The sequence below is a fragment of the Leguminivora glycinivorella genome, chromosome 9, assembly GCF_023078275.1.
Source record: "Leguminivora glycinivorella isolate SPB_JAAS2020 chromosome 9, LegGlyc_1.1, whole genome shotgun sequence".
Classification (NCBI taxonomy): domain Eukaryota; kingdom Metazoa; phylum Arthropoda; class Insecta; order Lepidoptera; family Tortricidae; genus Leguminivora; species Leguminivora glycinivorella.
Window position 1 is genome coordinate 11,777,463 of NC_062979.1, and position 12,092 is coordinate 11,789,554.

Below are 12,092 nucleotides of genomic sequence, written 5' to 3' on the forward strand. Positions count from 1 at the left end.
AAGAGCGTGTCGGGCCACGCTCAGTGTAGGGTTCCGTAGTTTTCCGTATTTTTCTCAAAAACTACTGAACCTATCAAGTTCAAAATAATTTTCCTAGAAAGTCTTTATAAAGTTCTACTTTTCTGATTTTTTTCATATTTTTTAAACATATGGTTCAAAAGTTAGAGGGGGGGGGACACACTTTTTTTTCCTTTAGGAGCGATTATTTCCGAAAATATTAATATTATCAAAAAACGATCTTAGTAAACCCTTATTCATTTTTAAATACCTATCCAACGATATATCACACGTTGGGGCTGGAATGAAAAAAAATATCAGCCCCCACTTTACATGTAGGGGGGGTACCCTAATAAAACATTTTTTCCATTTTTTATTTTTGCACTTTGTTGGCGTGATTGATATACATATTGGGACCAAATTTCAGCTTTCTAGTGCTTACGGTTAATGAGATTATCCGCGGACGGACGGACGGACGGACGGACGGACACGGACCCTAAAAACGTAAAGTTTCATACAATCAACCTAGGACATTTTGGGAAACCTAGTGGATCTTGCTCAGCATCATGGACTCTATCAGCCTACCAAAATTTATCAAAATCGGAGACGTGGTCCAAATGTACAAACTAAACGGGAATTGCTGATTAATATTGCTGATTGTTATTTATATATTAGTTTAATGGACAGGACAATCGAGGATTACTAGCGCCATCTAGTAAACCCCGGTTGAACTAAACATGTTTTTACTCAACATATCACTTTTCAAAAAAGGTAAAAATTTACCAATGTCTGATTTTTTCCTGTGTTTTCACCTAATTACCTGTCTGCATGCCAAATGTGAACATTCTAGATCATTAGAAATTATGTCTATAGGTATATATATGATAAAAATGACGATTTTTGGACGTTAAATTTGACACGTTTATGTAAAATACTTTTTGAGTTATGAGGGGGTCACGGTGCTGCTCGCCAGTTCTGTTACTTGAACTTGGCTTGACACGCTACCGCGTGTCTAGATATATTCTGTGGTTTTAAGGAGTTAATAACCCTTTTCGCACTACATCTGCGTAACATTTGATTGTAACGAACCGTAATCATAGAACGTTGAGCAAAGCATATAAAAATAATATTTTGTTAAGTTTTGTTGAAATATATAGTAATTGTTAAAGTTTAGGGGGACATTTAAACTGTCTTGTATAATTTAGTTTTTTGAATAAAGACGATTATAAACAAACATATAAAAGGTTTTTTTTATTTAAGCGCGTATAGCTAATATAGACCATGGAAGCATATATACGTGGTGTAATTCGTTTCAATAGTTTTAAAAGGTAATGTAGGTAACTGAAATAAGTTTTATTTAAGAAAAATAATTTAATATTAAATTCTCTCGGCGTTCATTGGCTACCCGCATAAGGGCCGCAGCGTCGTCGATCGGTCCGTCGTGGTCCTGGCCTTCAACCGGCTCTATCTCTGCTTGCTGCAACTCCACTCTGAAAAATAAAACGTATAATTAGCATTACATATAAATCAAAATGTATCGCTCCTAGCGCTAAGACCACCATAGTTGTGTCATAATCTTTGGTAAGCTATAAATAATAGTTTTATTGTGTTGTACGATCAATTCATATATTCATCATATAACCAGCTAAGGTACAGCGGGACAATTTCGACTGGGGATAAATTCAACTGATCCATTTTTTCCATGTATTACAATGTTTGTATTATGTATTATTCATTTCATTAGAGTGTCCAGGTTATATATGGCACGCGTGTTCAGTGGATACATGTGGAACTCAACTTAATAGTGTAATAATAATAAAAATGGACCAGTTACAATTGTCCCGCAGTCGGTATTTGCCCCGCTGTACCTCATATAATATTTACCCATAGTACTTCATGATATTGTATAAGGTGCAGCAAGCATATATGAGGCTGCACGCTTTCTCTGGAGCGTAGTGGAGGCACCTATCCAATCCCAAACACCGGAGAGAACCTTTCAGGTATCCATTTGTGCGCTCCACTACGTTCCGGGCCTGGCAGTGCCAACGCGTGTAGCGGTCCTGCGGCGAGTGCGGGTCGGCGTGCAACACCGGCGTCATGAGCCAGGGCTCTAGTGGGTAGCCGGAATCTCCTGTAATTATACATAGATAATATCAAATTTATTTATTTTTAGGCGACTGTGGGATATGGGGTAAATTGTTGCGTAGGCGAGAGGCTGGCAACCTGTCACTGCATTGGCACAGTAGCTTTAGTAGTTTCATGTGCTCTGCCTACCCCTTTATGGGAGACAGGCTTGATTGTATGTATGTATGTATCAAATTTATATTAAAATTCAATTATGCAACTCTAAGATTAACGTTTATTAATATTATTGATAGAATTTTTAAAATCATACCCAAAAGAAAGTAACGCCCCATGCGCTGATCGTGGAGGCGACGCATTTCCCCTCTCACCACCGACTGACGAAAGATATAGGTATCATGTACTCTCCCCGGAAATTGGGCGTTTACATTTAAAATTTTGCAGTTCGCGTCTGCTACCTGAAGGAAAGTAAAAATGATGTTTTACTCAATTCTTTTGCAAGCCTACTTACTTTCATTGAATAAATTATGCTTTGATATGACTCACCAACTGCACATTGAGGGTGTGTATTCCCTTTCGATTTATATATTGCACGCCATGTGGCCGCGGTGGTGGAAAAATGGCCACATGCGTGCAATCAACTGCTCCCAGTGCATCGGGGACTCCGAACTTTTCCCGGAATCCGGAGGAGACATTTTGCCTTCCTGCCTCCGTTCCCGGGAAAACAATCCACCGGTTTTTCAATCTACAATAGTTAATATGTATGAGGGAAAAGTTGTTGTTTAGCCACACGTGCCAATATTGATACCCGAGCAAGCGAAAGATTTCAATATTGAACCGCGAGCATAGCGAGTGGTTCAAAAAGTGGCATCTTGAGGGTTTCAAGACACGAAGGTTAAACAAACTTTGCCACAAAGTTAAACACGATGTTTTTCACCACACCACCACGAACAAAATACTGACTATAAAACTTCAAACTGTATGAAGTACATCAATTTATTCAAAATGTATGATTCAAAATCATAATTTAAAGATAAAACCTACCATCCAGCTTAAAACATCAAGTTAAAATTTGTATGAAATTACTTTGCACTCTTGTGGAGTTGTGGATAAAATGCAATTTTGATAGCAAAGAGAGCCTTTACGTTGGTGTAGTGAAAATAAATTTGGGATACTAGTAACTTAAGTATTAGTAAATATTCTTTGTTCAAGTTAAGCATGCTTAAGTTATTACTCACCGTTGGTTAATGGCATCGACAACTCTGCCTAAATATTTAGACACAGTTGTCTGCCCCATGCACAAGTTGTGGTCTTGGCCCACTCCTCTTTGATAACTCCCGGCAGCCATGAACATCACGGATGATAGTACCTGTACACATTTACTTTGTGTCTTGTCAAGTTGTAGATAGCTAATAATAGTAACAATATCAAATTTTTGGTATATATTTTTTATTTAAAATTTACATGGTGCTTCACACACTGTCTGTACACATTATGTGGCACATTTAATAACAGCCAGTGTGGAAGTACAATCACAAAGAAAACTTGCAATTCTATATTTCTATATCATTTGTATACTATATGTACTTCCATTATTTGGCAAAGATAGATAATTAAAAATTATTTAGGTACCCTGAAGAAATCGTACCTGGACATGTACTGGAATGCCGTGAGCGGCGGTCTCTCCTAAAGTCCCTTCAAGCTGCCCAATCAAGTACCGGCCCATATCTTTGTTAATTCTATATAAATGTTGGAATTCTGGATCCGGCAGCTCGAAGGGGTTATGAGCGTCGCGTAAACGCTTGCGCTGAATTTTACGCTGTCTCAGCTCTTCATTTAGAAGAAGGAAATATGCCATTCTGAAATTATGAAAATTCATTACTTATATTCATAATATTTATGATTGTTGTACACAATACTACAACATTGTAGTATTGTGTACAACAATGATTAATAAGAAAACAAGGAATACTTACATTTTTGGGATTAAATAGCTCGTAATCGCCAGAAAAGTGCTTCTCGAGAGCGTCTCGCTAGCTTTGCGGCTCGAAGACAGTTTCTCTCGTTTTGACATTGACACGCGGGATATTTTGTCGCCCAAAGTGCACTCATGCTGCCTATTGCGAGAGTATCCCGCGTGGAACTCTCAAGCGACAACGATTTTTCGCTTTGACATTTGTCCGCGAGAGAGAGGTTTATCGCCCAAATCATGTGCTATCGGTTCGCGTGAGAGCTCTATGTCGCGGTGTTTTGTCGCTTGTCGACTGTCGAGGCAATCATGTGCTAGCCGTGCAGTGCCCACAATCAGGTTTTCCAATCTTAATGCGATAACCCTACAATGTAAACAAGTCGACGCACAAAGGCTAAACCGGATCGCGTGAGATGCGCTTAAGATGCACTTTACCGGAGGTTCTTGACCCATATGCTATGCGGCCTACATCGTGGGGGAGTTATATTTTCGTAACTAGATTATTAGTAAGCGAATACTGAGAATGAGTCAACGCGAAGAGGTGATACAGCTAAAAAAGTTCAAACTCTGATAAATCCATGTGATAGATATTGCGATTTTGAAATGGGTAATAAGAATAGGGTACATATTTCCTAGAAGGATGGAATAAATTTTTCCAAGTTTGAAGTTAAGCTTCTCAAATATGCAAGTTCATTGCTATCAATATGATTTTGTTTTCATGATAACTTATAATACCCGATTCAGTTAAAAAACTTTCAAAACTAGATTTCTCCAGTTTTTTCAAGATTTTAGGTGATGCAGCGCTCAAGATATTCCGTGCAGGAAATGGTATTTTAGCATTTAGCAACTCGTGTCAGCTCCCAAAATAGTAATTAGATTAGGACAAGTTATAAAATATCGCAACGCGGATTCTAAATTTCTCGCATGTTTACTACATCAGTCGTAAATGAAATCAATACATCAAACTGTTTATACTTGGGCGCGTTTTACGCCTCATTTGGCGAGCAGTTTGCATCATCACCTTATTTATCGCCTCTAAACCGTTAATTTAGCAACTTGTCTTTACGTTTCCTTTTTTTTAGGATTCCGTACCTCAAAAGAAAAAACGGAACCCTTATAGGATCACTCGTGTGTCTGTCTGTCCGTTGTCACAGCCAATTTTCTCCGAAACTACCGAACCGATTAACTTGAAATTTGGCACACATATGAAATGACCCAAAGACGGACATGTAATTTAAATTAAGAAAATTCAATTATAGGGGCCACTTTTGGGGGGTAAAAGTGAAAATTAAAAATCAAAGTTTCTAGAACTATATTGTGTTACATATCAAATGAAAGAGCTTTTCATAAGTATATTTCAAAAAAAAAATTTTTTTTTTAATAATTTTTAGTAAAGTAATTTAAGAAAATAGGCAAAAAATGACCCCCCCCCCCCCCTTATCTCCGAAACTACTAAGCGTAAAATTTTCAAAAAAATACACGAGATAGTTTTCAATCTATAGATTACAGGAAAACCTATTAGAAATCTACAGTAAAGCGTAAGTCGGACTTAAAAGAAAAAAACTCAAATTACGAATTTCACTCACTGCCGCTGCAAGGAGTTACCAAATCTCTTGAAATTGTGTAAGCGCTTGAATATTACACATAAACTCATTTCTGTTTCGTTTTTGTTCAAAATATCGATTATTCGCAAAAATGACTTAAGTTCCTACTAAAAAGGAGGCGCTTAAGCCCTTCTTGTAGTGTACGGAACCCTTGCAAAGCGAGTACAACTCGCACTTGGCCGGTTTTAATTGACCACTATTGACCATAGTGTGATTGAAGTCTCAACTGATCTGATTCTGACGGTGAAACGGAAGCAAATACGAAACTCACGATTTTGTTTCTTGCTTTGAAGAGACTTATGCGTATGTATGTATTATAAATAGGAATAAAAAGATAAAAAACACACAAAGAAACAATATTAATAAGATCGAAATGAGAAGAACTGAAATGAAGGGCGCCGGTTCCGCGTTTATTTTCGTATCGAACGGTAATACCTATTGTGAAAAAACAAATATCTTTTGTTCTAATTTTTCTGATCCAAGGCGTAGCCATGCGATATTCTTTCTTGTTTTGTTTTGAATTTTATTTTAACTCATAATGAAGCTTATATTGGGTACAATTACATATTCGAGTTCTCTTGAAATTCTCTTCGCTGAAGAACTCGGGGACAAATAAAGAAAATATGATATCATTCGCGTGGGATTGGGATTCGCATATTTACGAGCTCACTTTCTTATTTAAAAATACTCGTTTCCGTTATACCTAAATTCATTATTGTCACTTCATGTTGTTGTCTTGCAACTCTGATACTTATCTTACAATTTTGTCTGGGTATTTGAATAGCATTTCGTTACAAAGCCAACTTAGACTAGACTGCATTCTCCTTTGCATCAAACAGTCTGCAAACTTATACAAACAAATCTAGTGTTTACAAAAGGACAATACGTGATTGTTAGATTGTTACACCTATACGCCCAATGTGCGCGCATCTGCTATGCAATTGTCTTGTTTATTTTTAGCTACACCAGTCTTATAAGATGCTTGTATTGTTCCATGGTTGGGGGATGTCAGTACGGGGCCAGATGAAGCAGGGAGGCCATCTTCAATTGGCTTAACTGTAAATGCCGGCGACCAAATCGACCAATCATGTGCGAAATAGCTGCCACTGCATTGCTTGCTTCCGTTTCTTTTAACGTGTCTATTAGATTAATTGCTTCACATTAACAAACATCTTGATGTATTTCATATCAAATTTTCTTGCACGTGTAGGTATTGAAATGTTGCCAAAATTCCTTTGTAGGTAAGTCTAGACTATTGTGAGACTGAGTTTTAGTGTTTATGTCCAGCACCAGCATTATTAGCTTCTCGTTAAATTGTCACGGGCCCGTGCACTTTTGCAGTTGTTAATGTGTGGAATTGGTCGGTTGGATACAGTAATGTTTTAGATTTATGAGTTTTACGATGTTGCTCTGATATAAAACTATTTTTAACACGTTTTAGTGTTCAAAAAAGTTATAGGTAAAAGTTTGTAAATTGTTTGGAAATGATTGCTATCGTTTTGTAAAAAGAGGTTATTTTTATAAACTTTATAATTTTTTTCGTTATATATCTTAAGCGCTAATAAACAATCCCATTCAAGTCGAGTCAGAGGTATAAACATGTTTATTAAAGTTTTCATTTCTAGGTTTTATTTTAATGAAACTTGCATATTCATCATTATAATAATACTGCTCAAATCACTCAAATCTAATTAGAAACAAGACAGACTGAAAAAAAACTGAAATCACTGATCATTATAAATGCGCATTCAGACATAACGTATTTGACGGCTAAAGCCACTAAGTGGAAGCTTTTCCAAGTAGCCATTGCGTGCTCTCGGCCATGTAGAACAACTAGCATTCCAAATTGCAAATGCTATTGGTTCAGTTATTCCGCATCACGCCAATCATGGCACAAGAGATCTTCAGCACTCGGTATCAATAAAACAACATGCTAGTGCGCATCAGTATAAAACCATACGGGAACGCACTCGGACAGACGTAATCAATTAGTGCAGTTGTCGTGTATAGTTCCAATGTCGCGGTTCGACCGTCTCCATGGAGGCAAGCGCGCGCGGTAACCGTGACGACCAGCGCTCGCCGACGCTCAGCCTCGGACTGTCCAGCGTTAGACTCATTGTCAACAAGTTCGAGCAAGGCACCGCTCGTCTCGCTGCTGACACATTAGAAAACGGCCGTGAACTTGTCGTGTACGACCCGAACGTCGTCGAAAGCGACGATGACTCCTCTCTCGGCCCGAGAGATCGAGTCCTGCGTCGATTCTTCGTGAACTTGGGCTTTGCTCTAAGCAAATGCGTACCTAGTGTGACGTTTGGAAACTTTACTATTGTATCCCTTATCATCGGATTCCTCGCCCCAAGGATGATATCTTATCTGGTGCTGTATCCGTTTTGCAGATTGGTATTCGGGACCCTCTACCCGGCTTACGCTTCATATAAAGCTGTGCGGACGAAGAACTTGAAAGAATACGTAAGTAAATCCTGTTTATTCAATAAGTTTGACCTAATTTGTGGAGCAGTGATTGATATTACGTAGAATTCAAATAAATGCGCAATGAAAGCAGTCGCGTACCTATTCTACAACTAATAGCCTTGTCACGGGTGTACGCTCAAGCTGTTAGTAACGCTTCGATTCCCGGCGTGTCCTTTACCGCCCTCATACGGAAATTAGCGCACCGTATCGGTGCTATACCCTTTTTATTTACAGAAACAGAGCAACTAGCAGTAAAAGCTTCATTCATTAGCTACTTTGATGTTTGTTTGCTAATGTGAAGACTAAAGCGTATTGTTATCCGTTATACTAATGCTAACCGGCGTAGCATCAATTATGTATGTTAACAACATTCTAAACAGTGACTTCTTTGACTTTAAGATTTGAATGCAAAATAAATTGTTCTTGTCACGGCCTATGTCAGGTAATAATGTAGATTAGTGCTAAATATTAAAGAACATGAAACAGTGAGCGCTTAGCTTCAAGGTTGTGCTGTAATGACTAAGCATTTCGTGGTTAAGGCATCATTCATCAAAACTTTAAAATTACCAGTAGGTGATAACCCACATTTAAGAACAGTGTTCACAAAAACGTTTTTACCACCATTCTTTCCGAGCCATTTGGCGTGGGTGGTATCCGCTTCTTAAATGGCCTTAAACCACACGGAACATCAACACAGTCGATATTTGCTTATTATAGCTTATATGAAACGAATACGTGAACTTAAATAATTTGCACTTGGTGCAAGCGTCAACTGCAAAAGCAGGTGACAATAATTAAAAACACATGTCACGTTCTAGTTCCTTCAATGCGTCTCGCTGCCTCCCGAAGGCACATGGTTTTAGTACCGGTTTGACAAACAATGTCTCTACACCTGTTATACTGTCAAGCTCTGATTCCGCAGGCATCTTTTGAAACATACAATATTTACATATTTCTGTGTGCTCGTATTGTTAATACGAAAAAGGCAAGCACGCTTTGCCAGTGTATGACATGACACAGCCCAAAATATTACAAGGACCATGAACCAATTTTTGTAAAAACGATGGCGACCTGGCACTGGTCGTGGCCGCTGCAAGATCACGGGAAACGCGGGTCTTCGAGATTCATGTATTAAAGAATGTGTAAAGATATACCTTGATAATTTGTGAAGATCATCTTATGTTTGTGGAGCAAGATTGAACGGATTGCGCCTTGAAGGAAGGTGAACGTTCTTCATAAGAAATAATAACCCCCTTATTCATAAACCTTCTCTAAAGTTATCAAGCCGATAAAGTTCGTTTGTACCTCTCCGACGTATTGGTGTGATAGAAAGGGATAAACGAACTTTATGGGCTTGATAACTTTAGTGAACGTTTATGAATAAGGGGGTATATCTGTATATTTTCCAGGTAAAATGGATGATGTACTGGATAGTTTTCGCATTGTTCACGTGCACGGAAACGTTCACGGACGTGTTCCTCTCGTGGTTCCCGTTCTACTACGAGGTGAAGATAGTACTCGTGCTGTGGCTCCTCTCGCCTGCTACCAAAGGCTCCTCCATTCTGTACAGGAAGTTTGTACACCCGGCGTTGTGCAGGCGAGAACAGGTAAATTATACCGAATTATTTCAAACTAGCTTTAGCCCGCGGCTTCGCTCGCGTTAGAAAGAGACAAAAAGTAGCCTATTTCACTCTCCATCCCTTCAACTATCTCCACTTAAAATATCACGTCAATTCGTCGCTCCGTTTTGCCGTGAAAGACGGACAAACAAACAGACACACACACTTTCCCATTTATAATATTAGTATGGATTATTCGGCAAGTTATCATTATCACTGTTAAAAATATTTCGAACTGGAGGAGAGTTTATAGTTGCAGAACAAAATAGAATAAATCAGATTCAATTCACAATGTCATTGGGTAATTTGGGTAGTTCTGAAACTATGAGTCGAGGCCCTTCAGTGGGTCGCGAGTAAATATTGAATGAGCCCTAAAACTACATACATAAGTACCTATGTACGTAAAGTAAGGGACTAGGGAAATAGTTAGGCCCCAAAATTTTTTAGTTTTATTATTTGTTTGTCAATTGGTGTTAAATGTTTTATTATTTGTTTGGCAATTTTTGTGTCAGACGTTTAACATACCATGGCGTTTGCATTTCAAAATCATATCTTTGTGATTATGGTAACTAAAACCTCAGCTAACACCTGTTTGGCTGAAAACGTATGTACATATTGTTATTGTTCATTTTATTGTTCAATTAATACAATAAACGCTGAGCATTATCATGCAATAATGTGATTCATTGTATGCTCCACCTGTAATACACCACCGGAAATAATAATTAGAGAGATATTATAGACATAATGTACACAATCGTGTCATTTGACGCTAAATAGTATACATTTTTCTATTTTTAGAACAGCCACTGACTTCTTTGTGTACGTTACTCGTACCTACTGCAATAATATTAAGGAAAAAGTATACAAATAAATGACCCAGATGTTATGTATGGAATAAACAACAAACAGTCCTCAATAGTAATAATAGGATAATTCATGTCTCTTGAGGATAGTTGTTTGATTGAGCTTTAATTGCATGCAATAGGATAGGATAGCTTAATTTTGTTTTCATTGTGTGATTCAGATTGCATACACCTACCTACCTAAAAAACCCTTATTTAATACTCCGAATCGTAAACTGTTTACAACTTACACTTAACATTATGCGGGGAACTAATCAAAGCTGAATGAGGAGTAAAAGTAGTCGTGTTCACGTACGGACACATTCACGAATTCAAGCGCAGGGGGACGAATCAGAAATACAGCTTACGTAGTAATAAGTATGAGGACAGGCTAAGTTCAATCTCGCACAAACTTGCGAAGACGGAAAGATCCGTATATTACATAGGGCCTTCCGTGTACAATCGATTGCCAGGCACTGTGAGAAATGCGGCATCCGCCCAAAATTTTAAATATAGGCTAAATAACTTAAATAACTTTTATAATTATTAAGATTTTTTCAATTTACCGCTAATATGATATTAAAATATATAAATTAGCTAATTCAATACAAATTGTAACAAATATAAATAATTAACATATTTACTGACTTATAACTGTATGTTACGAATAAAAAATTTCATTTCATTTCATTTCCATGTAATCTTTTATTTTCAGGAGATAGATGAGTACATAGCAAAGGCCAAAGACCAGGGCTACCACACAGTGCTCAACCTGGGCACAAAGGGCGTGAACTACGCCACCACAGTTATTATGCAGACTGCCATTAAGGTGAGTTGACAGCCCTGTGCGATCATTACTTAGCTTGTAATACTTTAATGGCATGCTTCGACTCATGACTGCCTAAATGAAAACTGTTGTGAGTAATTAGAGAAATGCTACCAAGATAAGTTAAAAGAGCCACCATATATAAATACTTAAATACGTATTAAAAACAACCACGACCCAGGAACAAATAGGTACATATTTTCACATTGCCACTTGTGTGTATTTGTTTGTAGCCAACTAGCCATCAATTTTAGATGTGGGGTTTCCATTACTCTCTTTGAAGTCTTTAATAATTCTGCCTGAATACTGTGAAATTATCTGGAGATCTAAGATCTACATATAAATTACTGGTTCTGCATCAACTTCATTGCCCAATACAGTTAGGATAGGTGTTAGGTATGTAACCTTTCTAACTGTAGCCGTTCAAGACATCTAATCTACTACACACAATAAGATACTGTTCTTGAACTTAAACAATAATAATAGGATGTAAAGCAATTATTTAACCATTCAAAGGCACTAAGCTGGCTTCAAGATTTTTAGAGTTACCTTTACATCGTATTTCTTATCATGTAAAAAGACGTGTGAGTCAGAAATGTTACCACTCAAACAAATGACAACTCGTTCCAGATAACACTCAACAGTTCTCATTTAGGCCGACTTCTAAACAAGGGTTAC

At 37.7% G+C, this 12,092-nt stretch overlaps 2 protein-coding genes across 4 annotated transcripts in view; one reads left to right on the forward strand and one right to left on the reverse strand.

Annotated features, from left to right (window-relative positions):
• The window catches only part of LOC125229950 (receptor expression-enhancing protein 1), a 38,097-nt gene that overhangs the window by 8,783 nt on the left and 17,222 nt on the right, over positions 1 to 12,092 (forward strand). For all 3 annotated transcript variants that reach the window (XM_048134899.1, XM_048134901.1, XM_048134902.1), the window contains exons 2-4: positions 8,049 to 8,121; positions 9,534 to 9,731; positions 11,304 to 11,417. In XM_048134899.1, coding sequence (XP_047990856.1) covers positions 8,049 to 8,121; positions 9,534 to 9,731; positions 11,304 to 11,417 — 385 coding nt within the window. The remainder of the gene's footprint in view (positions 1 to 8,048; positions 8,122 to 9,533; positions 9,732 to 11,303; positions 11,418 to 12,092) is intronic.
• On the reverse strand, positions 653 to 4,368 carry LOC125229949 (putative nuclease HARBI1). The gene is made up of 7 exons (XM_048134898.1): positions 4,056 to 4,368; positions 3,728 to 3,938; positions 3,318 to 3,448; positions 2,626 to 2,824; positions 2,393 to 2,537; positions 1,882 to 2,128; positions 653 to 1,487 (listed from the first exon to the last, which is right to left on the reverse strand). Exons 1-7 carry the CDS (start codon positions 4,151 to 4,153, stop codon positions 1,355 to 1,357), a joined length of 1,164 nt encoding a protein of 387 aa, XP_047990855.1. The 5' UTR covers positions 4,154 to 4,368; the 3' UTR covers positions 653 to 1,354.

Bases quoted from the DNA above. Each gene is read 5' to 3' on its own strand.
- LOC125229949 (XM_048134898.1), bottom strand. From the start codon at position 4,153: ATGTCAAAACGAGAGAAACTGTCTTCGAGCCGCAAAGCTAGCGAGACG. The intron at 3,449-3,727 runs GTACGATTTCTT...AAATGTGTACAG, and splicing joins GCATTCCAGTACATGTCCAG to GTACTATCATCCGTGATGTT. The intron at 1,488-1,881 runs GTAAATATTATA...TTTATTTTTCAG, and splicing joins AATATCATGAAGTACTATGG to AGTGGAGTTGCAGCAAGCAG.